At 55.9% G+C, this 23,728-nt stretch overlaps 13 protein-coding genes across 15 annotated transcripts; 5 read left to right on the top strand and 8 right to left on the bottom strand.

Moving 5' to 3' along the window:
• Positions 1–773: 773 nt before the first annotated feature.
• On the bottom strand, positions 774–2,133 carry IUM83_09341 (nadph-dependent diflavin; the record flags this gene model as incomplete). The annotated part of the gene is made up of 5 exons (XM_067933776.1): positions 774–901; positions 978–1,206; positions 1,273–1,469; positions 1,539–1,639; positions 1,709–2,133. 5 exons carry the CDS (start codon positions 2,131–2,133, stop codon positions 774–776), a joined length of 1,080 nt encoding a protein of 359 aa, XP_067786558.1.
• Positions 2,134–2,239: 106 nt separating this feature from the next.
• On the bottom strand, positions 2,240–4,403 carry IUM83_09340 (NADPH-dependent diflavin oxidoreductase; the record flags this gene model as incomplete). The annotated part of the gene is made up of 5 exons (XM_067933775.1): positions 2,240–2,479; positions 2,559–2,642; positions 2,715–3,017; positions 3,088–3,291; positions 3,363–4,403. The coding sequence occupies 5 exons, from the start codon at positions 4,401–4,403 to the stop codon at positions 2,240–2,242; spliced, it is 1,872 nt and encodes a 623-aa protein (XP_067786576.1).
• Positions 4,404–4,626: 223 nt separating this feature from the next.
• On the top strand, positions 4,627–5,589 carry IUM83_09339 (the record flags this gene model as incomplete). Of its 3 annotated transcripts, none has more annotated exons than XM_067933774.1 (1): positions 4,627–5,589. In XM_067933774.1, one exon carries the CDS (start codon positions 4,627–4,629, stop codon positions 5,587–5,589), a length of 963 nt encoding a protein of 320 aa, XP_067786681.1. The 3 variants fall into 3 exon arrangements, with proteins under 3 accessions (XP_067786681.1, XP_067786680.1, XP_067786682.1); XM_067933773.1 differs by having other exon boundaries at positions 4,855–5,589; XM_067933772.1 differs by having other exon boundaries at positions 5,146–5,589.
• Positions 5,590–6,475: 886 nt separating this feature from the next.
• IUM83_09338 (uncharacterized protein) lies at positions 6,476–7,084 on the top strand (the record flags this gene model as incomplete). Its single annotated transcript, XM_067933771.1, has 1 exon — positions 6,476–7,084. The coding sequence occupies one exon, from the start codon at positions 6,476–6,478 to the stop codon at positions 7,082–7,084; it is 609 nt and encodes a 202-aa protein (XP_067786683.1).
• A 90-nt stretch (positions 7,085–7,174) lies between these two features.
• IUM83_09337 (UDP-N-acetylglucosamine transferase subunit) lies at positions 7,175–7,681 on the bottom strand (the record flags this gene model as incomplete). Its single annotated transcript, XM_067933770.1, has 1 exon — positions 7,175–7,681. One exon carries the CDS (start codon positions 7,679–7,681, stop codon positions 7,175–7,177), a length of 507 nt encoding a protein of 168 aa, XP_067786513.1.
• Positions 7,682–7,807: 126 nt separating this feature from the next.
• On the top strand, positions 7,808–8,866 carry IUM83_09336 (Histone H4; the record flags this gene model as incomplete). The annotated part of the gene is made up of 1 exon (XM_067933769.1): positions 7,808–8,866. The coding sequence occupies one exon, from the start codon at positions 7,808–7,810 to the stop codon at positions 8,864–8,866; it is 1,059 nt and encodes a 352-aa protein (XP_067786514.1).
• Positions 8,867–9,485: 619 nt separating this feature from the next.
• On the top strand, positions 9,486–11,021 carry IUM83_09335 (succinate semialdehyde dehydrogenase, mitochondrial precursor; the record flags this gene model as incomplete). Its single annotated transcript, XM_067933768.1, has 1 exon — positions 9,486–11,021. The coding sequence occupies one exon, from the start codon at positions 9,486–9,488 to the stop codon at positions 11,019–11,021; it is 1,536 nt and encodes a 511-aa protein (XP_067786515.1).
• A 74-nt stretch (positions 11,022–11,095) lies between these two features.
• IUM83_09334 (Leucine rich repeat protein) lies at positions 11,096–12,538 on the bottom strand (the record flags this gene model as incomplete). The annotated part of the gene is made up of 3 exons (XM_067933767.1): positions 11,096–11,180; positions 11,349–12,097; positions 12,494–12,538. The coding sequence occupies 3 exons, from the start codon at positions 12,536–12,538 to the stop codon at positions 11,096–11,098; spliced, it is 879 nt and encodes a 292-aa protein (XP_067786684.1).
• Positions 12,539–14,567: 2,029 nt separating this feature from the next.
• On the bottom strand, positions 14,568–15,340 carry IUM83_09333 (Leucine rich repeat protein; the record flags this gene model as incomplete). The annotated part of the gene is made up of 2 exons (XM_067933766.1): positions 14,568–14,589; positions 14,667–15,340. The coding sequence occupies 2 exons, from the start codon at positions 15,338–15,340 to the stop codon at positions 14,568–14,570; spliced, it is 696 nt and encodes a 231-aa protein (XP_067786516.1).
• A 520-nt stretch (positions 15,341–15,860) lies between these two features.
• Positions 15,861–16,298, bottom strand: IUM83_09332 (Protein Asterix; the record flags this gene model as incomplete). The annotated part of the gene is made up of 2 exons (XM_067933765.1): positions 15,861–16,061; positions 16,152–16,298. 2 exons carry the CDS (start codon positions 16,296–16,298, stop codon positions 15,861–15,863), a joined length of 348 nt encoding a protein of 115 aa, XP_067786517.1.
• A 149-nt stretch (positions 16,299–16,447) lies between these two features.
• On the bottom strand, positions 16,448–16,978 carry IUM83_09331 (WEE/WEE1 protein kinase; the record flags this gene model as incomplete). Its single annotated transcript, XM_067933764.1, has 3 exons — positions 16,448–16,540; positions 16,609–16,851; positions 16,919–16,978. The coding sequence occupies 3 exons, from the start codon at positions 16,976–16,978 to the stop codon at positions 16,448–16,450; spliced, it is 396 nt and encodes a 131-aa protein (XP_067786685.1).
• A 798-nt stretch (positions 16,979–17,776) lies between these two features.
• IUM83_09330 (Kinesin-like protein) lies at positions 17,777–22,013 on the top strand (the record flags this gene model as incomplete). The annotated part of the gene is made up of 24 exons (XM_067933763.1): positions 17,777–17,833; positions 17,937–18,032; positions 18,099–18,146; positions 18,206–18,247; positions 18,326–18,414; positions 18,498–18,594; positions 18,658–18,722; positions 18,798–18,867; positions 18,936–18,973; positions 19,051–19,100; positions 19,170–19,364; positions 19,444–19,498; positions 19,563–19,738; positions 19,805–19,917; positions 19,978–20,172; positions 20,237–20,366; positions 20,438–20,514; positions 20,590–20,877; positions 20,955–21,023; positions 21,088–21,180; positions 21,240–21,313; positions 21,388–21,451; positions 21,541–21,855; positions 21,936–22,013. 24 exons carry the CDS (start codon positions 17,777–17,779, stop codon positions 22,011–22,013), a joined length of 2,574 nt encoding a protein of 857 aa, XP_067786518.1.
• A 103-nt stretch (positions 22,014–22,116) lies between these two features.
• On the bottom strand, positions 22,117–23,649 carry IUM83_09329 (NADPH:adrenodoxin oxidoreductase; the record flags this gene model as incomplete). The annotated part of the gene is made up of 1 exon (XM_067933762.1): positions 22,117–23,649. The coding sequence occupies one exon, from the start codon at positions 23,647–23,649 to the stop codon at positions 22,117–22,119; it is 1,533 nt and encodes a 510-aa protein (XP_067786604.1).
• Positions 23,650–23,728: the final 79 nt, after the last annotated feature.

Raw genomic sequence — 23,728 nt, 5'->3', positions numbered from 1 at the left:
TGCTACTTCAAAGTATGTCAGACCGTGTGTGATACAAAAACACTTAACCTTAATTTACTTGACCATTTACGCGACTGCTCGAGAAGCACAGTTGTGATGGAGCAGTTAGACTCGTGGATGCACGCAGCAGTGGACAACGACGACGCTGCTTTGAGCGCACTGTTCGCTGAAATTCCGACACTGCTGGACGAACGCCATCCTCACACCGGCCGCACAGCTCTGCAACTCGCATCTGCATGGGACGCACATGATGCTGTTAACTTCTTTCTTCAGTAAGACGTTTTGGTGCACACCCTGCCACGATGTACCGGCTAGATGTACATGTAGACCTAACTGGGTTGTCTTCAGACATGGGGCTGGAGTACTCGTTACGGATGCCGATGGGAATTCAATCCTGCATCTTGCAACAGCGTCAAACGCGTTAACCTCGCTGAAGAACATATTGAAACACCTCCACCAGTCCGCTTACCTTGACGAGGAGTGGACTCGGTCTCTGGTGAATCAACGCAATCGTTTCGGATACACTGCTTTGTTGATCGGAGGGGAAGAGGGCTTCGCAGATTGCTGCGCCGCACTAGTTAGTGACGGTGGCGCCGACATGACTCTGCCACTACCGGAGGCTCCTTACGCCACTGCAACAGATCTTGCGCTGCGTAACAACCACCACGAGGTCGTCAAGGTTCTTCGTCAGCTAAAGCAATAATCTTTAACCGACCAACTGTACTACGTAGTGTGCAACATGTGTACTAGCAACCCGTGTCAAAACCACAGGGTCATTCTACTTTAAAGTAGGTTTCCAGTAAATGCGGATCCAGCTCCCTCAGCGCTGGTTTCAACACGACTTCAACGACTGCACCCTGTAAGGATAGCGTCGCGACTCGGGCTGCAAATTCTCCCTCCCCTGCAACAATTTCATGCATTGAAAAATGCAACTGTGATCATCTGCTAGCAAAAACTGAATAAGGTTACAGACGTACAAGGTTGCAAAAGTCCGGTCTTGAACAGCTCAGATACATACGCACTCGCCAGAGCATTCGATTTGCCGGCCAGCATCGCTGCCAACCACGGTTGGAAGGTCCAGAAACGAATGGGTTTGCTCGTAACCCAATCGCGTACAACCTTGACAAGGTCCTCCACCATTCCTCGTAGCTGTGGAGGTTCCTCCTTGGGCCACTCGCACATTACAACCATCAAAACCACAACTTCCTACACAGCACGCAATCGTAAGTAGCAGCATGGTAGTGCAGATTAACTTGCGCCAAAGCTGCCTACCCGAACGTCTTTACTTTCAGGTTCTTCAAAGCAACTTCGCAGATCACTGAGAAATCCACGGTACGTTTCAGGGTTGACAGCAGCACGGGCATCGACTGCATTGCGCTGCAACGTTTTGGCCATGGCCTTCAGCTGCAGTGTCCGTGGTGAAAGCGCGAAACTCTTGAATGGGGGAATCGAGACCCAGCCCAAAAGCACTATGATACCATTTCACGAACAGCCAGTCAGCCACAATCACAATCGGATGAGAACAGCAGCATGTATACCTTGAACGCGAATGTGATTGTAACCTTCGCTCATGCGTCGAGCAATCGCCAGCATAGCTTCCGTGCGTGGGGTCCCGGTGACCCGATCGACCATCAGGGCACTACGAAGGATCACCACCAACAAGATTAGTCGCATATATGCATATCAACCACGCCCACCGCTCCATCACCTATTGGACGCGTGCTCTTCCGCTTCGTCAACCGATGAGTAGGAAGCGTCTTCGCGTCTACTTCGAAGCTCTTGGAGGACAGCAACCAGCAGCTCGGACCGCGTCGGATGCAACGCCAAGAACGGACTCTGCAGAATTGACCGCAGTAAGTGAATTCTTGCATGGCGTAGAGCGTCGGCCGTCAGAGCTCCATCAATTGGCAGCGTGGGCAGTGTCGCGACTGGGAACCACTGACGGATGCGCATGTCAATCTCCTGCTGCGTATCACCGCCACTCACGGCATCTTCGGCTGCACGGGCCCATTCCAGCGCTCGCTGGAGAGACTCGAGGTTCCACTCGTGCAGCTGCGACGTCTGCGTCAGGTTCGCGAGCTTCACGAACGTCCGCACATGCTGCGCCTGCTCCGGCGCCTGCATGACGTCCATAGCCCCGCGATTTGCACTGGTTTTAGCGAATCAAATGGGCATTCGAGTGGTTGGTCTAATGACGAGTCACTGTATTTCGCTCTGTACAAGCTGTTCGTGAAGATTCCTACGACCAGGATTCGACAACGTAGCGTTTCTTGCGGGCCAACGTCTTCATCACCTTCTCTGCGGTCGGTAGCGGGATTTTTCCTACGGACCGAAGGATGTCACGGAGCACTTCGTAGACGTCGTTGGGCATGCGCTTCGCCGATCCGGCGATGTAGATGCAGCCCTCGCCATTCATAATGAAGTCGAAGATGGTATCCTTGTTCTCAGCCAGACGCGTCTGCACGTAGATTTTGTGGTCCTGCAAGCATGACACACGTTCGAAAGACAAATGTGAGCCTACAGATTGCTGAAGCTGGAACATACGGCAAGATGCGCACCTGGTCACGCGAGAACGCGGTGTGCAGTTCGGTGAGATCGCCTGAAGGTAGAAGCCCTCGAAGTTCTTCACCGTACAGAAAGTCCTGTGCAACCATAACAAGCGGGGTCTTAAATACGTTCCGAGATGATCTACACGCCAGAAAACGAAAGCGTACCTTGTTTTCGTGACGACATCCAAAGTAGAGGTAAGTCACACCAGAAGTGTTGCCATCACCCTGCTTGCGAAGGAATTGTCGCTCTTGCACCATGGCTCGCATGCTGGCAAGCCCGGTTCCTGGACCAATGAGCAGCACATCGCGTTGTAGGCTAGGCGGCTCAAAGAGGCCCTTTTTAATCCACATTGGCACTCGCGTTTGCTCCTTCGAGGGATCGAGCGATGTGAAGAACGATGAGCAAATGCCGTTGCGGCGGCGCTTGTACGGCGTTAAGAAGTCCACGATGGCCACAGTCAGATGCACCTACCACAGCAAAACACAATCATAAAGGTAAGCATCATCTACCGAAAACGATAAATCTGTAGTAACCTACCCGTCCAGGATGAAGCAGAGCCGACGAAGAGATGGAGTATGAGCGAGGCTGCTGTCGAGGGATGAGTTGCAGCAAAATCGTCAAAGGCACCGACACGCTCGGGAAGTCGGTGAGCACCTCGGCGTACGTCTTCTTTTCACGAATGCAGTAGTCGTAGAGCAGATCGACACCCTCGGCGGAAGCCAACTCCTCGAGTTTCTCTTTCTATATCGTTGCAACGCATATATACGGTCAGCACTACCGCCACAACCAAGCCCGTCGCAGGTAAAGCTTACCTCCTCCTCGTTCGCTGCAAACAGCGAGAGTCTCTCAAAGAAGCTTCGACGCGGGATTTCCAGGATGGCCAGGTACTTTGCGAAAACATCACGAACAGTAACCGGAGACGGGAGGTCGAACTGCTTCGACCCGTCAGCAGCGTAGATCGAGATGACCGTGTCTCCGTCCATCTTCACGTACTTAAGCATGTCGTCCACGCCCGCCACGTTCTCAGGGTACACGACGGCAATATCTCCCGCCCTGAACGGGGCGTCACCCACACCACCCACACTCGAGGAAGCGCCACTGATATCAAACTCCAAGTGCCTGACGTCTTGCTCCCAGTCCTCGGCCGTAATTCTCTTGTTCACGACCACGGGAGCCAAGTAGATGCCCTTCTCGACCATCACGGCCGTGCGTGGCGGCGCGTAGAAGTTGGACTCGTCCGACCTCGGGGTCAGCTTCCCCGCCTTTCCCACCTCCTTATCCCCCGCCCCGTGCACGACTACGGAGTAGCGAGGCTCGACCGGTTTCGCTGAGTCGTCGATGGTTACACCTTCCGGCAGCGGGTGCAGCTGCAGCACGGCCGCCCAGAGCTTCTCCAGCCACGGGTTGAGCGCACCGAAGTACCCATAGGCGTGCTGGTCGTCGCCCAGGCCTCGGTCGATGAGCTCCGAGGCGCCCAGCTGGAGCAGCCGCGCCTGCAGGCGGCGCGCCACGGCGTTGTACTTGGCGTAGCTGGAGTCGCCCAGCCCGAACACGGCCACGCGCACGCCCACCAGCCACTGCGACCCCAGCGTCTTGCGCAGCAGGCCGCGCCACGCGTTGCGCATGTTCTCGGGCGCCTCGCCGTCGCCCGTCGTGGACACGACGAAGACCACGGTCGAGCACCGCGGCAGCAGCTGCGCCACCGGGAACGCGTCCATGGCCGCCACCTGCGTGTCCAGCAGCTGCCGGTTGAACGCGCGCTGCTGCACGAACTCGGCCACGTCCTGCGCTGTGCCCGTCTCGCTGCCGTACAGCACCAGCAGCCGCGGCGGCGTCGACGAAGGTGTCGCCATGCTCGTCGGTCTCTGATTGGGTCACGGCACAAAGCAATCATTGTAACTGTTAGTCGATATGATATCAGTTATGATTGTGCTCGCTTTCAACCCGGCCAATCAGGTTGCTGCCATCCGGTCACTTCAACTTGACTCGAGACGCGAGTTCGGCGAGCTCATTGCGCAATTCACTGCAGCCTACGCATACGCACACCTGTTAACCCTCCTTCACCCACGCCTCGAAATGGGGAACAAGAACTCTTCTCATGTCGAGGGCGAGTCCAAGCCCCTCATCCCGCGCGTGTTCCCCTCGTCAGCAGACTACCGACTGCAAGTCGATCCGCGCTCCTACGTCTTCTTCGAGGACTCGCGCCCTGACGCGCCCGCTGGCACCACAGTCGCCATCTGCCTGCCGGGTATTGGAGATACTCGCCGTCAGTTCCGTTTGCTGGCTCCGCTGCTGCACGAAAAATTGGGCTTCCGCGTGCTGCTAGGGGACTTGCGCGGCTTCGGCGACTCCACGTCGTTCGAGGACAACGAAGAGCTCGACTACTCGGCGTATTCGCCGGAGTCTGTCGCGTCTGATGTCACCAACTTGATGGAGAAACTAAGCGCCTCGGACCCTACATGCAGTTTCGTGCTGTTGGGCAACTCGCTCAGCGCCGGGTCGATGGTGCTTGCCGCCGCAGCTGCCAGGAAGATTGAGGGTGGCCCCAGCATTCGCGCTGTGGTCTTGCTCGGTCCCATTCTGAGAGACTCGCCGATGGATTCGTGGTTTCGACCACTCTCGCATATTCTGTTCCGCCCGCTGTACGGCAGTGCGATCTGGGCGTCCTACTACAAGACACTGTACCCCGACAAGCTGCCGAGCGATTTCGATGTGGAATTGAACGTGCTGAAGACACATCTGAAGGCAGAGAAGAACAACATCCTGAACGTTGGTCAGTTTGTCCGCGCTAGCAAGGCTCACGTAGCCAGTAGCCTCCCGGATCTCGGCAAGTACCCGACACTGTCGGTGCTGGCCTTTTTCGGCATGAAGGACCCGGACTACACCGACGTCAACACGGAGATAGAGTGGTTTATTACTGCTGTACCGCATGCGCAGCACTTTGAAGACAATGAAGGAGGTCACTACCCGCACCTTGAGAGTCCCGACCGCGTCGCCAAAGCGATCGCGGAGAGCTTGTCCTCGGCCGGTCGGGAGTAAGGCATTTAATTTGTGAAGAAGATCGTGTGTTCCTGCCGCTGTAGTGACAGGGTATACAGGCAGGTATACAGGCAGGGTATACTGGGACTGTGCAGTTGCAGTACTGTATACGGCAGTTGGAAATATGTTTTCTTCCTGTTAAGATTCAGCTACGTGATTTCAAATGTAAAGTTGCAGATGCCCTCCTTACTCGAGCGATTCAGCCGTTTTATTTTGGAGAAGAGGGCTGTATTCTACGCTATCTTGTAGTTGGATCAGATGTTCTTGGAAGCGTTCATTGTTTGGCTGGCGAGGATCTTGTCCGAGTTTGTTGAACATGTAGCCGTCAGAACTCTGGGTCTCGTTCATGGCAGAAACGGCCTCTTCTACCCAGTGAATCACCTGCACGCGATCAACTTGGTATTTTCCACCAGGTGGAATTCTCCGAGAGATCTTCCACTGCAGGAATTTCTTCTTAACTGCAGCTTTCAAAGGGTGATTAGCGTCCCGGATTCCGCTGCTTTGAGATCAATGGTATCTCGCGATTTCCTCGATAGTTCTGGAAATGCTTGGCGTCGAATCTGATCATTCAAAGTGTTCTTCTTAGCGCGTGCTTCTTGCGCCTTGACCCAGCTCGCGTTCGAGTCATCTTGCAGCAGGAACTTCTACATCGTGGCCGCGAAATGAGGAAGTAAGCTTGTAGCTGCGTACAAAACCTATTGTCAGATTTGGCTTCAAACTGCTTTCTTGGTGTTAAGAAATAGCACTTTTTCAGAACGAATTGGGCTGATTTGGCGAAATGGCAATTTAGTTGTTAAGCATTTCATTTGTGAGGTACGGTAATGGCAAATAAAGAATGCAGTTCGACAACCCGAATTCGTCACGCCCTGTCCAGCCGAGCACCGCCATGAGCGATCCCAGAGCCACCCTAAGGTTTCTGCAGCGCCTGAGCGACGAAGACAAGGCCGAGGAGCTACGGGACGTGATATCCAGGTGCAGCTGCAAGGACTTGCGATCGTTCTGCCAGACGCTTGGCGTACGCACCCGGCGCAAGAAGTACGAGGCGTACAACAGCAAGGCTGGCTTTGCCGAGCTGCTCACCAAGCAATTGGCAGAGAAGTCGGCGGTCAAGCGCCGAGATGGGGCTCGATCAAAGCCTCTGGTGGCGGAGAAGGAGACCTACTTGCATCTCCTCACGACGATCCTCTCCGATGTCATGCCGTCCCCTCTCCTCGATGAGCTGATCACCAGGGAGCAAGGAGATGCTAGTGTTAGTGCTGAGGCTCATCAACACGCATCGCTGGTACGGAACGCGAGGGCCGGATTGCCCCAGACGAGGAAGCTGCAGATCCCCAACCTGTCTGCGATCGAGAAGGCGAACAGGTTGCTGAAGGAGATTTTCCCGCCTGGCTCGGATGCTGCCACGATCGTAGCCGCCGAGCTAGCCCGAAGTCTGGAATACGTCGAAGCGATCTATTACCAAGACGACGGTGACGGAGATGAGAGCGATCGATAGACTGCACTTGATCGCAGCTCCAGAGACATCAAGGTTGCGTCACGCACAATGAACTTCCATCTATAAACTCGTTGCCTCTATCGCTCTGCCTTACTGCTCTTTGCTGGCTTCTGCCACGCCCATTACGGCGTCCACCAGGTCCGGGAAGGCCTGCTCGTTCGGCTGGGGGTACGGCTGCAGGTCGTCCCAGTTGCCGTGCTCCAGCGTGTGCTGCAGGCCCTGGACGGACGTCTGCAGGCAGTACTTCTGGTCCGCCATGGCCTCGGCCAGCTCCGTCTGGTGGTTGTCCATGAGCGCCGTGTTGACCACCACCACAAGCTTCTTCTTGAGCGCCAGCCCGTCCATGATGGAGCCAGCGCCGGCGTGGCTGATCACCAGGTCGGCGCGGGCCACGTCCCGCTTGTACTGCGGGTCGTGGCGGTAGTGGCTCAGCTCCAGGCCCGGGAACGCCGCGCGCGGGACGTGCTCGCCGTGGCCGATCTGCATCCGCAGGGACGTGAAGCCGCGCGCCACCAGCGCCGACAGACACGCGTCCGTGTCCAGCGCCGAGACCAGCGCGTCGAACTTGGTCGTGCCCACCGTCACGAACGCGTGCATCCTCGATAGATAATGGGTCAACCTGGACCAAATCAGAGTCGGTGGGAACAAATAAGAGTGTCCAAAACGAAGCGGAAGTGCCCAAATAAGACGTCCATTTTGACCCATTCCGTACTAGTCCCCAGCATGGACGTCAAGGAGCGGCACGAGGGCGCGCCGCTGGACCGCCGCGCGTTCGCGTCGTGGGAGGAGTTCCACAGCTACATGGAGGCGTACGCGCGCCGCAGCTTCCAGCTCTTCCGCAAGCGCACGTCCACGTCCGTGAAGCTGCGCAACCGGCGCGTGGCCGAGCGCTTCGCCAAGCCGTCGGCGGCGGCGGCGGCGGCGCCGGCGGACAGCGCGCGCCTGATCCCGGAGAAGTACGGCAACTACTCGCTCACGCTCGTGTGCACGCACAGCGGCGCCTTCGTGTCGCGCGGCACCGGGCGGCGCTCGCGCCAGGACGTGCGCGCCACGCACTGCAACGTGCAGGTGAACGCCTGCCTGAAGCTCGTGGACCCGGAGGCCAACCGCTACGAGGTGAACGTGACGCGCGCGCTGCTCACGCACAACCACCGCGTGGACAAGGAGACGTTCCTGCAGTACAGCAACACGCGACTCAACCTCCCGGACGAGCTGCTCGGCTGCGTCGAGCTCATGCGCAAGACTGGCGTCAAGCCCAAGGAGATCCGCTCCTACATCATGGACAACTCGAGCTGCGCGCCGACGCTCAAGGACGTGCAGAACATGCTCCAGCGGCTGCGCAACCAGGAGCTGGCTGCTGCCGCGAGGGCGATCCCCGACCAACAGAGTTCTCAGCCAGGCTCTAGCGACAAAAGCCGCCACGCCGCACCGATCGTCCCGGAGGAAGAGGCCTTGCGTGAGTATCGCCTCGCCACCGCTGCCAATAAGGAGTCGCCGGAGCTGGTGAACCCCACGACACAGTTCAAGGTGGCCCACGCAGTGGGGAAGGCGGTGGCCACACTGCTGGCGGAGATGCCCGCGACCGAGTTCGCCGGCGCCTTCCGCGTGATGGAAGTCGCCACGAAAATTGTGCGGGAGCGGCGGGAGGAAGCCGCTGCGAAGCTCGCAGGTACGAGTGAGGAAGCGGAGAGCGAGACGACGACCGACGTTGATGCAGCCCTGAGTGTGGCGACCGCGAGCGTGTCTTCTTCGGTCGATGATCCCTGGGCTCGAAGTCTGTAGGTCCGTTGCTTCTTGATAAGCCTGCATAATTATCACGGCTTGCGTATTGTACAATGCACGATGCACTCCACTGCGCTGCAGCAGGGTGCCGCAGCAAGGCACGAGGGTGCATCTCGAGCGTTGGCCATTGTCGAGCCGTTCGGGTGGTCGTCCGTTTAACACTCGGCACGTATCCCTTCCACGCACGCAGCAGCTGCACCGCATCCACTTACTCCGACATCTCGACTGCAAAGCAACTCGGTGGCCGAGCACCGCTGCCCACGCGCAGAAGCCTGAGGAAGGAGAGGCCCAGCGGCCACTAGCCGCCATGCGCAATGCCCTCGCCATAGTGCGGGCGGCCCCGTACGCTCGCACATGGTTGACTGGGTAAGACGCGCCCGAGCGCGGCTCGGTCGCTCGCCATTGGCCGGCGCGAGGCGCGTCACCGGCACCGGAAAGTGCAAAATGGGAGCGTACGCGGCCCCGCTGACGTACCCCATACAATCTCCAAGTCACGCGTCCAGCGGTCCAGCTTGAAGGTTCAACGTGCCTTCAAAACGATGGAGCTGCTCGCCTGCGAATCACTTCCGAACTTGCCTCGTCGAGCCCAAGCGTCCACCGCGCCGCCGCCCCGCCATTCATGCTGTCGTCCAAGATCCACCGCTCCGTGCTGCCGTCCGCGGCCTCGGCCACGCGCCGCTTCTTCCACGCCGAGGTGCACAACAAGGAGCTGATCCAGTCGGCCGGCTTCATCAACGGCAAGTGGGTCGAGGCGCACTCCAACAAGCACTTCGCCGTGGTGGACCCGTCCACGGACAAGGAGATCGCGCGCGTGGCCAACATGGGCCGCGTCGAGACGGACGAGGCCATCGCCGCGGCGCTCGCGGCCCAGAAGAAGTGGCGCAAGACCACGCCTGCCGCGCGCTCCGTGCTGCTCAAGAAGTGGCACGCCGCCATCGTGGCCAACACGGAGGACCTGGCCGTCATCGCGTCCGTCGAGAGCGGCAAGCCGCTGCCCGAGGCCAAGGGCGAGGTGGCCTACGCCGCCGGCTTCATCGACTTCTACGCGCACGAGATCATGCACTCGAGCGGCTTCCTGCCCTCCCCGTCGGCGCCCGACCACAGGATCATGGCCATCAAGGAGCCCGTGGGCGTCTGCGGCATCGTCACGCCCTGGAACTTCCCGCTGGCCATGATCACGCGCAAGCTGGGCCCGTGTCTGGCCGCCGGCTGCACGGCCGTCGTCAAGCCCGCGGCCGAGACGCCACTGTCGGCGCTGGCGCTCGCCAAGCTGGCCGAGGACGTGGGCATCCCCGCGGGCGTCATCAACGTCGTGCCGTCGCCCAACGACAAGGCCGCCGAGGTGGGCGGCGCGCTGACCAGCAGCCACGACGTGCGCAAGATCTCGTTCACGGGCTCCACGCGCGTCGGCAAGCTGCTGATGGAGCAGTCGGCCGAGACGGTCAAGCGCGTGTCCCTTGAGCTCGGCGGCAACGCGCCGTTCATCGTGTTCGAGGACGCCGACCTGGACAAGGCCCTGGACGGCCTCATGGCCTCCAAGTTCCGCAACACGGGCCAGACGTGCGTGTGCAGCAACCGCATCTTCATCCACGCCAGCATCTACGACGAGTTCGCCGCCAAGCTCGTGGAGCGCGTCAAGAAGCTCAAGATGGGCCCGCCCCGCGAGGAAGGCGTGAACCTCGGCCCGCTCATTGGCCCCAACGCCTTCCTCAAGACGTCGGAGCTGGTGGAGGACGCCGTCACGAACGGCGCCACGGCTCTCGTGGGCGGGAAGCGCAGCGACATCGGCCGCAACTTCTATGAGGCCACGGTGCTGGCGCATGTGGATAACACCATGCGTGTCTGGTCCGAGGAGATCTTCGGACCCGTCGTGCCGCTGTTTAAGTTCTCGACGGAAGAGGAGGTGATCGAGATGGCCAACGGCACGGACGCTGGCCTTGCTGGGTACTTCTTCTCGCAGAATCTGTCGCGTACGTGGCGAGTGGCCTCTGCGTTGGAGTGCGGCATGATCGGAGTGAACACGGGCGTGATCTCCAACGTGCAGGCTCCGTTCGGCGGCGTGAAGCAGTCCGGACTGGGCCGTGAGGGCTCGTTCCTGGGCCTTGATGAGTACCAGGAGACGAAGATGGTCTGCGTTGGCGGACTCGAGGCATGAGTTTCCACCGCTGTGCGTGCACAAAGTTGTGGTGAGTAATTTGTACAGTGGGCTAATGAAGTTTCCTTCCTGCTTCACGGTTGTGTCCATGCGGTCTCGCCTGTTATCGAGTTGTAGTAGTATGTTTTCCCATCGCTATCCTGCATCGCTTCCCATTGACTAGCTAGCGCACCTCCTGCGAGCGCTGTTGATGGCTTGCTCCAGCTTGTTTCTCCTGTGACCTGGTTGTAGTAGTACGTGGCACCACTGTTTTCGTCTCGGCACTCAATCCACGCAATCGGAGTCACATCAGTGGTGCTGGCCTGTGCGGTGTTGGTGCTGACAAACTCCTTCGCTGCTCTCGCCGCTTCTTCTCTCGCTTTGCGCTCAGTCACAGCTTGGCTCTGCTCACGGATGAAGATCTGCTGGACGATCGCATCAGCTTTTTTCCAGTCCTTCTCGGCGATAGCTGCTTCCAGCCAGCTCATGTGCTGGTCTCGTGACGAATAAGGCACTGCAGATTCACGAAGCTGCTTCACCTGTGCGAAAAGGGCTAACGAAATCTGGTCTTCGGTGTCGGAAGTGTCGCGAGCACTGCGTGGCGAAAGAGACCACCTCGACTCACCCGTCACTTCATTGTAGTAATACGTGTTTTGCGTCTCAGGGTCGACCAACTCGACCCACTTCTTACCAAGGGCGCGTGATTTTGACGACCGGGTCGTGAGCGAGTTGCTGCCGTCCACGTTAACCTTTTGATGAGCCATGTCAAACCACTTGCGAGCGGAGCTACTCGCGCTGAGACCACTTGCAAATGCCTCATAGGCTACGTCGGAGTCTTCAGGTTTCTCCCACCGGTATTCATTCGTGAGGGCGTTGTAGTAGTAAGCCATGCCGTTGTCCGGGTCGGTATGCTCCGTCCAGATAGGTCGCTGTTGCGATCTAGAGCTCGTGACTAGCTTTCCGCTAGCATCGTACTCGTAGCCATATCGATACTGCCAATGAAGAGAGCGGGAAGTGCCGATACTGCGAGCAGAACGGCGCGAATTCATGGTGGTGTCTCCCAATGAGGCATGTACACTTCGTGGAGACAGCGACGCCTTAATCACTCCTGTCGGCGGGTGATAGAAGAAAACATACTCGCTCAGCGGGTCGACCCGCCTCTCCCAGTGGCCTAGCATCGGCAGACGAACTTGTGTAGCTGCTAGTAGACCTTCAACGTCTTCTTTCTGTTCTTCAAGCCACTCGCGCCGTTTTCGAGACGATTGACTGTCTGTGAAGTATGCATTATCGATAGCGTCGGGTTTATCCCATTGGTATTCTTTAGTTTGGCTGTTGAAGTAGTATGACGCTTGGAGTTTGTCATCAAAAGCTTCGTACCAATTGCTTGGAGGAATGTGGTGTTTGTCAGCATTTACACTCGCCCGATCAGAGACACTGTACTGACTGCTTTGTAGTTGTGTTGGGGTCGGTCTCGACGACGGTATATGCTCTACAGATTCTTTCATAGGCTCTGCAAATTGGTCGCTGAAGATGTCCATCGCCAATGGTCGATGCCACCGCGTGGCTCCTGTCAGTGCGTTGTAGTAATATGGTCGGCCATTGTCGGGGGAAACCATTTGAATCCAGCAATTGCCACCCTCTCGAACCGCTGATCTCACGCGAAAACCGCGGAACATTTTTTGGATTGTGACCGCTGCGCGACGCTCGTGGCGAACTTTATCCTGCAACCTCTTCACGCGGCTTTCGCGAGTTTTCTTAATGACGCCCTCTGTTAGCGGTTCCAGCTCCCTCCTGACACCTCTCAACTGCTTTTGTGCATCGTTCAGATTCGTTGTCAGTGTTTCGAATGCCCGTCCATCAAGTGCAATTTCTGTGCGCTTCGCTCGTAGTTGGTCAGCAAGCTGCACTTGCAAATACTGCGTCAGATAGCGTTGAGGGGTTCCTGTGATACGGCTAGAGTCGTGATACTTCGTCTTGATCTGGAGTGTCTTCTCGAGCTCCAGTGTAAGAGCCCGCTCTTCTTCTTCGTCTGCGGCGAGTTTGCGTTGCATCTGCTCCACTTTCTCGTTCAAATCATCTACTAGCGCTTGCAGCCGTGCTTCTTTTGCGAACAACGGCTTGGCTTGGTGGCGGAATCGCTGCAATTCCCTCCGCAGCTCTGCATCTGCTCGACCACGATGTCCTCGTATGAGACGTTGAATGTCTGTTGCCGCCTTTAAGCGTCTCAACTGTGCAGCCATAGCTAATCTCATTGCCTTCATAAATCCTCGGGAGGCATGCATTCGATAAGCGGCCTGGATCGAATGAGCGGCCTCGTTTTCTCTAGCTCTAAGCTTGATCAGCCCTATCAGAACAGCAGCCAAGTGTTTGTCGCGAATGCCTCGCCAGTACCTTTGAATAGTTAGAGCTGCGTTGAGTATCCGCAGTTCATTTGCCTCTGTGCGCAGAATCACCGCATACCGTCGTGCTCGATGGCCACGGAACACTTTTTGCATCTTGATGGCACCTTCATGGCATTGTTGCTGGTGAAGTAGCACTGCAAGGCGTTGAGCTCGGAGTTTGCGTCCCTTGTGACCCCGATAGACACGCTGCATAAATGCCGCTGAGCGAACTTCTTTCTCGTGTTGGAGCCGCTTTGCCTCTTTGATAGATCGCAGCATCGCAGCATCGGACCGCCCTCGGTGTCCTCGGTATGCACGTTGCAACTTCGTAGCGGCCAGATTTTGCATCGCCAACACGCGCGCTTGGAACTGCTGCTCATAATAAATGTCGTCCCGCATCCTAGCTACGAGTTTACGGTCACGGTAGCCGCGGAATATCTTCTGGAAAATGAGAGCTGCTTCATCCTCATGTTCCTTGATTTGTCGAATTCGCTTTGCGCGAGCCAGCATCCGGCGAAGCTGTAGATCGCGGTATGCTCGACCGATTAACCGTGCAGCATGATCTTCCAGTTTGTATCTCTTTTCTGCTGCAATGCGCTTCCGGACTAAGAACCCGCGCACACGAGCCTGGATTTTAGGTAGAATTCTCCTCTCAACAAACTTGAGTTTAGCTTGCCATAGCCCGCCACGAGCAAGACACCCGCGCATCGCCGACTGAATTTTGATTGCACTTCGTATCTGCAGCAATCGAAGATCACGCTGGCGGCAAAGTTCAGCGGCGTTCGGTAAGGGCTCATAACCGAAGAAACTCGTAGCCCACTGCACGAATTCAAGCTTCGTAATTAGTCGTTGGAGGAATCTCCGACCAATCTGCTTGCAATTCGTGAGGTTGAGAGTGATAAGGTTGGTGCATATAGTCGTTAGCGCATCGACTCCGTTCTCCGTGACACGAGGGCAATCTGCGAGGGATAGCTCTCCTAATGACTTGGTGAGTCCTCCCGCTCCGGCGCTAGTAAGTTCACTCAGTGCAGCATCGCCGATGCGTTGACATCCAGCCAAGCTCAAATACGTCAGGGACGTGCAGTTCTGAGCTAGTGCACGAACGCCGCGTGCATCAATGTTTGGGCTGCCACTGATATCGAGCCAGGTGAGTTGCGGGCAGTTCGTAGCAAGCAGTTGTAGATCACTATTCGTTGTCTTGATGCATCCTGAAAGTGACAAAACCTCGAGCTGAGTACATTGCTGAGCCAACGCGCGAATGGCGACACTGCTGACATCTCGGCACCCAGTCAGCTTGAGCGTCGTCAGCAAAGGGCAGCCCTTTGCAACCGCACGGACACCCGGGTCATGCACGTGTTGGCAGCCGAACAGGTCTAGCACACGCAGCTTCGGGCAGCACTTGCCAATTTCAAGAAGTGCTTTGTCGCCGTACTCACCGAGTCGGGAGCATTCTGAAACGTCCAGGTGGCGTAGGTCCCTGCAGCACTGAGCGATTTTGACGATACCAGCATCGGAGACTCCCCGGCACCGCTTCATGATGAACGTCTCGATCATCCAGCATCCTGCTGCTAGCGTCTGCAGTGCAGCGTCATTAAGCTGTGGACAATCACTGAGGTCCACCAGCACTAATTTGCAATTGTGCGCGAGAAGACGAAGACCAAGTTCTGTCACCTTCTCGCACTGGGCCAGGTATATCGTATCCAGCTGTGCTTGGCAGTGTCGAGCCACAGCCCAAAGCCCCGCGTCAGTTATATGCGAGCACCCCGAAAGATTCAAACCGCGCAAATTCGGCACTGTGAGCACCACTTCCTGGAGCGTCGCGTCCGTGACAGTAATACCCGTGTCGATCCCGTGCTGATGAAGGTCGATCACCTGTTGGAAGCGGCCGCTCTCACCTGCAGCGAGGAAATTGCGCAAGAATGAATGCATCTGCCGCTGCTGCTTTTCTTCCAGCGTCATCGTCGAGACTGTAGCGGCGGTGCCAGAACTTGGTGGTCTAATTGGTGGCAGGATTCTTGGCGCTGGAGCAGTCGACGTCGCTGGTGGAGGTCCGCGTGGCCGCTTCATCAAGAGCTTCTGAGGCAGCACAGCCGCAGCATCCCGACTAGCATTTTGATACGCATCTGCATCGTCACGGGGAGAGGAGTCCTTCGTCCGTGCAGCTTCCTCTCCGAGCGTCTCAGGTTGCGCATCATGGAAGCCAATTGTCATTGTCCGGCAGCAATCGTTGCAGGAGTCATAGCACCCTGCAGTCAGCCAGCCAGTTAGTCCTCGGAAATAGCACCGCTCGGTCGTTACCTGGTACACTTGAACCGCCAAAAGTCAACCACCAAGACCACAGCAACCAAGCACAGATACCAAACAGCTTTTGGTTTTTCCATTCCTTACAGCAGGAGCTCCCTCCGCCTTCACTTCACGCCACATGCCTGGGTCTGCTCTCTGCGGGGGTATACTTTCCTATTCTCTCCACCGCTCCCGTCTACGGGGCCGGGGCTTGGACTGACTGGGCCGACGGGGGCATGGGCATGCCTGGACGCATAGTGCCCATGTAGGCGGACACGAGTGCGCTCGTGGAGAAGAAGAAGGACATGGCCACCTGCGTTGTGTTCATGTCCTGCGACTTCATGTTGGTGAACGAGCCCACGCACAGCAGCAGCGAGCCCCACGCCAGCTCCTTCCACTGTGAGACACAGCATCAACCAACAGAAGTTCAGCATTAGTGGGCCCTAAATACTAGGAATTGATACCACTACACCAGGGGAGGACGCACCTTCATGGTAAAGGCGAGGAAGCCCAGCACGAGCGAGAAGAAGGCGTACCAGTCGCCGGGGGCCTCGTCAGGATCCACCTGCTCGCGCACGAACGGGTGCAGGTCGCCGGGGCGGCGCGGATCTCCCTGCAACGTCTTGGTCGACATGATGCGCTTCCTCTGCTGCTCTTCTTGTCTCTATCGCACAATGATGATACCGTCTCGACGGGGTCCGTTACTTTATCTTGAAATTTGTATAAAAATATACTGTATTCAAGTGAGACGGAGGTACTGAAAAGTGCCACGTAGCTTGCTCGTCAAGCCTTGTTCTGGGCCGTGAGGTGCAGTGTGGACGAGTAGAAAGCGTCGATGTACTGCAGGAAGTCGGCGGTGGCATTCTCCTGTTGCGGCTGGTATAACGAGACAAAGTATAGTTAGAGGACCAGGGCCAGAATAAAAACATTCTCTGCAGTCGCACCGTGGTGGCTGTTGCTGGTCGGATGAAATGGCTTTCTCGTCGTCTGCTGAGCAGCTTTTCATCGTTCTGCAGTGTCGCTTCCTGGAGTTTTTGCCGATGTCTAGCCTGCAGGTTCGATAGCTCCAACGAGTGCACGGCTCGGAGATTTTCGATCTCTGCGAGGTGCTTGGCCTCGACGTCTCGTTGGGCCCGCTCAACCTCCTCCAGAGCTTTCTTGTAGCCTGCAACGACAGATTGCAACTCCTGCAGACATATACAACTTGATTAATAAGACTAGCAAACTGGTAGGCGGTGACATGAGAGAGCGCACCTTGTTCTCGGTGGCGAGTGCTTCAGTCTCCTCCGTCTTTTGCTGTAGCTGCATGTGCATTTTGTCGAATGCACCCTTCCAAACACGCTGCCACTCCCACTGATCGTCTTGCTCTTGAGTCTGTATCTGTTTACTCACCTTGCGAGTTACAGCTACGACCCGTTGATTCTCTTCGTAGGAGCTATTGCGAGCAGCATGAAGGCGAGTTTTTGCTGCTGCGTGCTGCGTTGATCGCGCTTGACCCGCCGACCCGCGAACGAATTGCCTGGCTACCTTTGCCAACCTTGCAACCTGCTCTCGTACAACCACCAAACTGACTGAGCGTGGACCGAACGTCACTAGGTACCAAGTTACGCATCGAAAAATGTGTAGGCTCACCTGATACCTCGGTAGGGCTGCCAGCGGGCCCTGGGGCGGCATTTTCGTAAAAGGCTCCTCAATCACCTGAAATGGCTCATCATCAATTATTGTGCAGACACGGCAACATCAAGAGTGCTTCCATACGTACGCCTTCCAGCAGCATTTGAAGCAGCACGTTGGCATATTCCAATACGCTTTTCAACCACGTTGGGTTCGATGTAGGCTGACCGCGGAGCTTCCGAAGCCAGTGCGTGACCCGAATTTGCAAGTGCTTACTGGCGTTGCCCTCGCCACAAGCTTGGGTGCTCAGCTTCTGGATGTGCGCGAGCACATGATGCAAGTACTCGACTGAGTTGTTCGATACATCGGTAAGCCCCATCGTAGCAGCGAAATGAAGAGGCGCAACTACGCGCTTCTTTTGAAACGTTACTGGAAATACTTCCTCGGAACTCCAGCGAAGGCGGCTGCCGAAGAGATCCAAGAGCAGACGCTTTCACCATGGACCATAAGGTCACTACAGACTACACCCGGTTGCTCGGCAACGCAAACGTCAAGGTTATCTCTCGGATCCTCGGTTGATGAGAAAAAGACAGCCGTCGGTGCTGTCTTCCGCCTCCATATATGTGTCTAACTCGCTTCGATCTTATTGTTACTATAGGTGTATGTTCGCGCTAGACCTTGCGCTGACGGCCAAAATGCCCCCGAAGACATGTTTGAGCGCAAGAAAGAGACTCCGAGCAACATCGTGATCAAGGTACTAACGGTTGGCTGGACAGTCTCGTAGTTAGCCGAACTGACGTGCATGCTTGACGGTATTTAGGACACAGAACGAATGCAATACGGAAACCACGCGTTCAGCTTCGACAATGTAGGTCATGGTAATGCTTCTGTGTGGTATCAACCCTTACCGGATTGTGTCTGTGATAGATATACTGGACAGACACAACCCAAGAAACCCTGTTTGAAGCGGTGTGGTGTCACCTTCCTGCATATGCATGATATCTATCGTCAAACTGATGCGTTTTTTGTGTCGTCACGCGTGATCAGACGAGTAAGTGTTTAGTGGACTACGCCTTGAAGGGCATCAATAGTTGCTGCTTCGCCTACGGACAAACGGGCTCCGGTAAAACATTCAGGTACACCATTGGATCCGAGTTTTTATCACTTCCACTGTAGTGGTAAGCAAGACAGATAACCAAATTGGCATCTCCATGCACAGCATTTTTGGCGAGCCCGGTGGAGACAAGGCAGGGCTGCTTTCGCGTTCGATTGAGTATCTCTTCGATATGGTTAACCGCCAGACCAGCAAATCCAAAGTGCGTTAAGTACCATAGACCCGAGCACGGGTTTCAACTTGACAGCGTGTTTTGTTGATATAGGAAGTGACCCTTGTCGTCAGTTTTCTGGAAATCTACTGCGATAGAGTTCGTGACCTTGCCCGAGCGTAAGTATTGCATAAAGAAAACTTACAGGTTACTTCAATTCTTCGCCATGTTGCTTTCTACTGACAAAATTACAGTTACCTCAGGAAAACAGGGCGGCCGGTGTCGTATCAGACGTCAAGTAGCGCTGAATGGTTTCTTCGTCAGGTAGGCGATTCGCATCCGGTGTGAGAAATTAGTGTATTGTATTTGATCTTGAGAATTTCAATGAGTAGCAACAACAGCAGATTCCACGAACTGAGAGTGCTGTAAGGTACGTCGGAGGCTAACAGACTTGTCACACCTCGGCTTCATCCCTCACACCGCTTGATGTGTGTTCTTTGAATGTAGCTTCAGCTCGAATCCGCCACGAACGGAGGAAGACTACGATTATGAAAAAGGTACAAAAGTACAACTTGTGATGCTTGGACTACGAATCGTTGTGACCGTTTGTGGGCTTCTTAATCTAGCAAACTTTGAGATCCACGAAGATGCACAAGGCAGAGTCTTTGTGAAGGACTTGTCCATGGTTACCGTAGCTTCCAGGGAAGAAGTGGATGCTATTGTGCAATGCGGGCTGAAACTTAGATCTACCCACGAGACCAAGATGAACGCAGTGTCGTCGCGATCGCACACTGTTTTTACTATCCACGTGTTTCAACAAGGTACTGCTGCAAGTCCAGACTGCTAGCGCTGCGAGTTAACTTGATTTGAATTAATGCTGGCTTTGTTGAATTGTCGAAGTTCGAGACACAGAGGAAGTGACCTACGGGATGCTCAACATGGTTGACCTCGCGGGGTACGTGCTGGTTTTGCAAAACAACCGAGTGTTGCCACGAATGTGCTTACCTCGCCTGCATCAGGTCTGAACGCTTAAAGAAAAGCGAATCTGATGGTCAGCGTCTCAAAGAGGCATTACACATTAACTCAAGCTTGAGCGCAGTTGGCAAAGTAGTGATGTCATTGGATCCAGAGAGCGGCTACAATTATATCCCGTACCGAGACTCAAAACTCACGCGTCTTCTGCAAAATAGTATCGGTTCGTAGATGACCAGAATTGCTGAATTGGTAGCTTATTCAGAGTGTTAACGTTCGTTGTTCGTAGGCGGAAATTGCTTTACTACACTAATTGCAACGATCCACCCGATGAAAGAGCATTACGAAGAATGCTTGGGTACCTTGCAATTTGCTAACCGTTGTCGATCGGTTCAGAACCAGGCAAGTCTTGTAGGTGTAAGTTCATCTCAATCATCACTAACACAGGAATGCTGTGAACAGCCACGCGTGAATCATATCAACGGTACCATTGCAGACAAGGACCGACGCATTCGTAAGCTTCAAGAAGAGCTCAGCATTTTGCGTCGACAGGTGGAGGGATTGCGCGCCGAGTACAACAATAGGTTTGTCGCTACACTGAACGAGCTCGGGTTTCAGGCCGAAGAGATCTCAGAAAGCGGCGAGATCAAGTTTGCGGTATGTCGTTCTGAGTGAATTATGTTAGGGTGGGGTTCAAACTCACTGTGTACCGTGCACATAGGATGGGCTGGTGCTGAAATCAGTGTTTGCCGATGACGATCAAGGAGATCATCTCCCGGCCTCCAGTGCATTCCTCAAGAGTAGGCATGTTGGGCCTACAGGACATGTTCAAAGTTTATTGAGAACTGACGGTACGTTTGTATATTCGTGTGCGTGAAAACAAACCTGCAACACTCCTAGCCACCACTTTGCGTTATGATAGCTGAAAACGCTAGGTCTGATCGCGATCGCTTACGACAGAAGTATGCCAACGCGAAAAGCAATTTTACGGTAGTTGTGGTAAGCCATGCGAACATTTGGTTGTTTGTGCTGCTATTCCGTTAACAGACCGCCCTATCCTTCTGCTCCTTCTAGACGGAAGCAAAGAAGGATAAGGAGAATGCCCGACAAGTCATTAACGAGCAGAAGCGAAGGATTGCTTCGCTGGAAGGATGCTTACAGCAAAAGTCGAGCGAGTATGAGCGGGCTTTGGCATCGGAAGCCGCTCGACATCGAGCAGAAATGCAGGACCTTCTCAGCCGAAATAACCAGACGCACGTTGGAGTAAGCAACCAGAATCCCTTCCAACAGTATTCAACCTCAACAATCAACCCAGTAGACGCGACCGGAAGCTCAAAAGATCATGAAAAGCAGTTTGATCAGGTTTGTGGTGCATGCTTTACTTCGTGAAAACTTGACATATCTCTCACCTATTCGGTTTATCATTCCTGTGTGCGCAGAAACTACGTCAGCATGTGGCCTCCGTGCAGCGGTCAAAAGAGAATGAAGTCGCTCTTATCCGACAACAGGTTAGTTGAAAACCCTTTATCTCAACTGTAAGTATTTTGCTAAGAAGTAACTGCGTTCGAACAGTATGAGCAGTCCTTGAAAAACAAGACGGACGAGCTCAACGAAACAAATCTGAAACTACAACAGATGCAGCTGACCACGACGGAGACGATGGATGTATGTGATTTGACAGCGTCATGTGGCCTTGGCAAACTTAACGTTGTTCGTGTGGTTAGAACATCCGTGAGGACTGCCTGGAGCTGTACACGTATGTCGGGCGGCTAGTTAGTGCTGTCGATACAAGTCAAAGGTACGGAACTGAGAATCCATTCCCTTGGCGTGTGCAGTGCATCTAACCATCTAACCATGACGATATTGCTCCAGAACCTTTGCACTCCCAAAAAATATTCTGGCGGACCCAAACAAGCTGCGGCACGTGAAAGCCATTGTATGGGCCGACTACTGTAGACGTCATTGCACATCGTTGATACTAGCGGAAACGTCTAACCAGGCGCGTTGCTGTGCGGGTGTTATTAGATGGCGACAGCAGCAGCTCGACTTCCTTTGCAGCACCCGCGCTCAGCTGCTTCAATCCCATCCGTAATGGATCGAATCAAACCAGCGCGACCCTTATCGGCCCCAGTGCGACGAACAAAGCCTACGTACGCAGCAGCTCTTCGAGACAGGGTGAACCAGCCCTTCATTGATCCATTCACTGTGGACGACAACGAAAACATTGCATTCGACGGTCGGCCCAACGCAGTTCGACCTCCATTAGTAGTGAATCACGACGACGACAGCAGTGAGGACTCACTGGAGTGCCGACGCCTGATGAGATTGCTGGAAGAAGAGGTATGCCACTCCAAATGTCCACGATTGAGTATGATGAAGACGATGCTTACACGCATTTTTTAATTGCCATGATACTGCAGCACAAGAAAACTCGCGCGCTGAAAGCCGCCAATGCTGCTCTTACTCGCCAAAACGAGCGCAATGGCTCTAGAAGCTGAGGTACCATGGCGCTTTGTCATCGACAAGACAACAAGACATGCCTTGAGTGCTGTTCTATCGTAACGGGCTAAGGGTCTAATTGCCCCGCTATGATAGACATCATCAATTGGCACTCTTCGCAACGGTCAGCATCTCCGCGACGGATGTGATCTTTTCACGAGGCTTCCCAACGAGTTCGCCGCGGCGGTTTTCCTCAGCATTAAGTCGCTCGTAGTCAGCCCATCTGACCAGCTGCTTGTCCGGGTTACGCTTTTTGATGAGTTTCTCCACAGCCTCCAAACCACCCAAATCCTCCGTAGCGCCTACCTCACTGTGAAGGAAGTTGCCTGCCGCAAAGTCCTCAACAATGCAGCTAACCGTTTCCCGTGCGTCCACAATATTCGTGCCGATAATACCAGAGGGCCCACGCTTCACCCATCCAGTACAGTACAAGCCCACCACGGGCTGCTTCTCCCCACTCTCTGAGGTCGTGACAACTCGTCCTTGGTCGTTCGACACCACGTGGCGTCGGTTGTCGAAAGGTGCGTCCGCCTCGATAGGCAGCGACTTGTATCCGATGCTGCGTAGCACGAGGTCACACGGGATGTCCTCGAACTCCCCGGTCCCCACAGCGCGCTGCTGGTTGGGTTCGCCCTCCAACTTGGTCTTCTCGACACGAATGGCGCCCACTCTCGTGGGATCGTTCTCATCCGCCAGAATCTCGGCAGGTGAGCTCAAGAACTTGATCTGCACGACGCGCTTGGCGTCCGTGACGCTCTCGAACTGCTCCGCGGCCTTGGCGAGCAGGTCGTTCATGCGCTTGCGCGCGCGCTGCTCCTTGATCTCCTGCTCGGACGCGGGCGTCAAGCTGCGCCTCATGTCCTCCGGGTCCACGACGCACGCGACGCCGTCCAGCTTGGTCAGCTCGCGGATCTCCTTCATGGTGAAGGCGGCCTGCGCGCTGCCGCGCCGCCCGAGCAGCAAGACCTTCTTGACGCCGCTGCGGCGCAGCACCTCCACGGCGTGCGCGGCGATGTCCGTCGTGGCCAGCTCGTCCGCGTCCTTGGTCAGGATGCGCGCGCAGTCCACGGCCACGTTGCCCTGGCCCACGACGACGGCCGTCTCGGCGAGCTGCAGCTCCAGCTCCAGGGCGCGGAAGGCCGGGTGGCCGTTGTACCAGTTCACGAAGCTGCGCGCCGACAGGACGCCGCGCAGCCGCTCGCCCGGCACGCCCAGCTCGCGGTCCCCCGCGGCGCCGTAGGCCAGCACCACGGCGTGGTAGTGGCGCTGCAGCTCGGCCAGCGTCACGTCCGCGCCCACGCGCACGTTGCCCAGGAAGCGGAAGCGCGCGTCGGCCGCCACCTTGTCGAAGTCGTTCATGACGCTCTTCACCTCCGGGTGGTCGGGCGCCACGCCCGAGCGCACGAGGCCGAAGGGCGTGGGCAGCGCCTCCAGCATGTCCACGCGCGCGCCGCCGTGCTCCTTCAGCAGGTACTTGGTCGCGTAGAAGCCCGCGGGGCCTGAGCCCACCACGCACACGCGGCGCGGCGCCGCATCGGCGGAGGTGCCGAAGCCGCGGGTGGCGAGGGCGCCGGACAGCGCGCGCGGCGCCTTGCGCGCTAGCAGCGGCCGGCGGAGCAGCAGCACCGACGCCATTTCGGAAGTGTGCGGCGCTGACGCAGGGGTACGTACGTTGACGTTGGGGTACGCTTTTGACGTCGGGGTACGAAGACTT

Source organism: Phytophthora cinnamomi (assembly GCF_018691715.1).
Source record: "Phytophthora cinnamomi strain GKB4 chromosome Unknown Contig67, whole genome shotgun sequence".
NCBI classification, from domain to species: domain Eukaryota; phylum Oomycota; class Peronosporomycetes; order Peronosporales; family Peronosporaceae; genus Phytophthora; species Phytophthora cinnamomi.
Note: the sequence above shows the minus strand (reverse complement) of the source record. Positions and strands in the feature narration are given on the sequence as shown.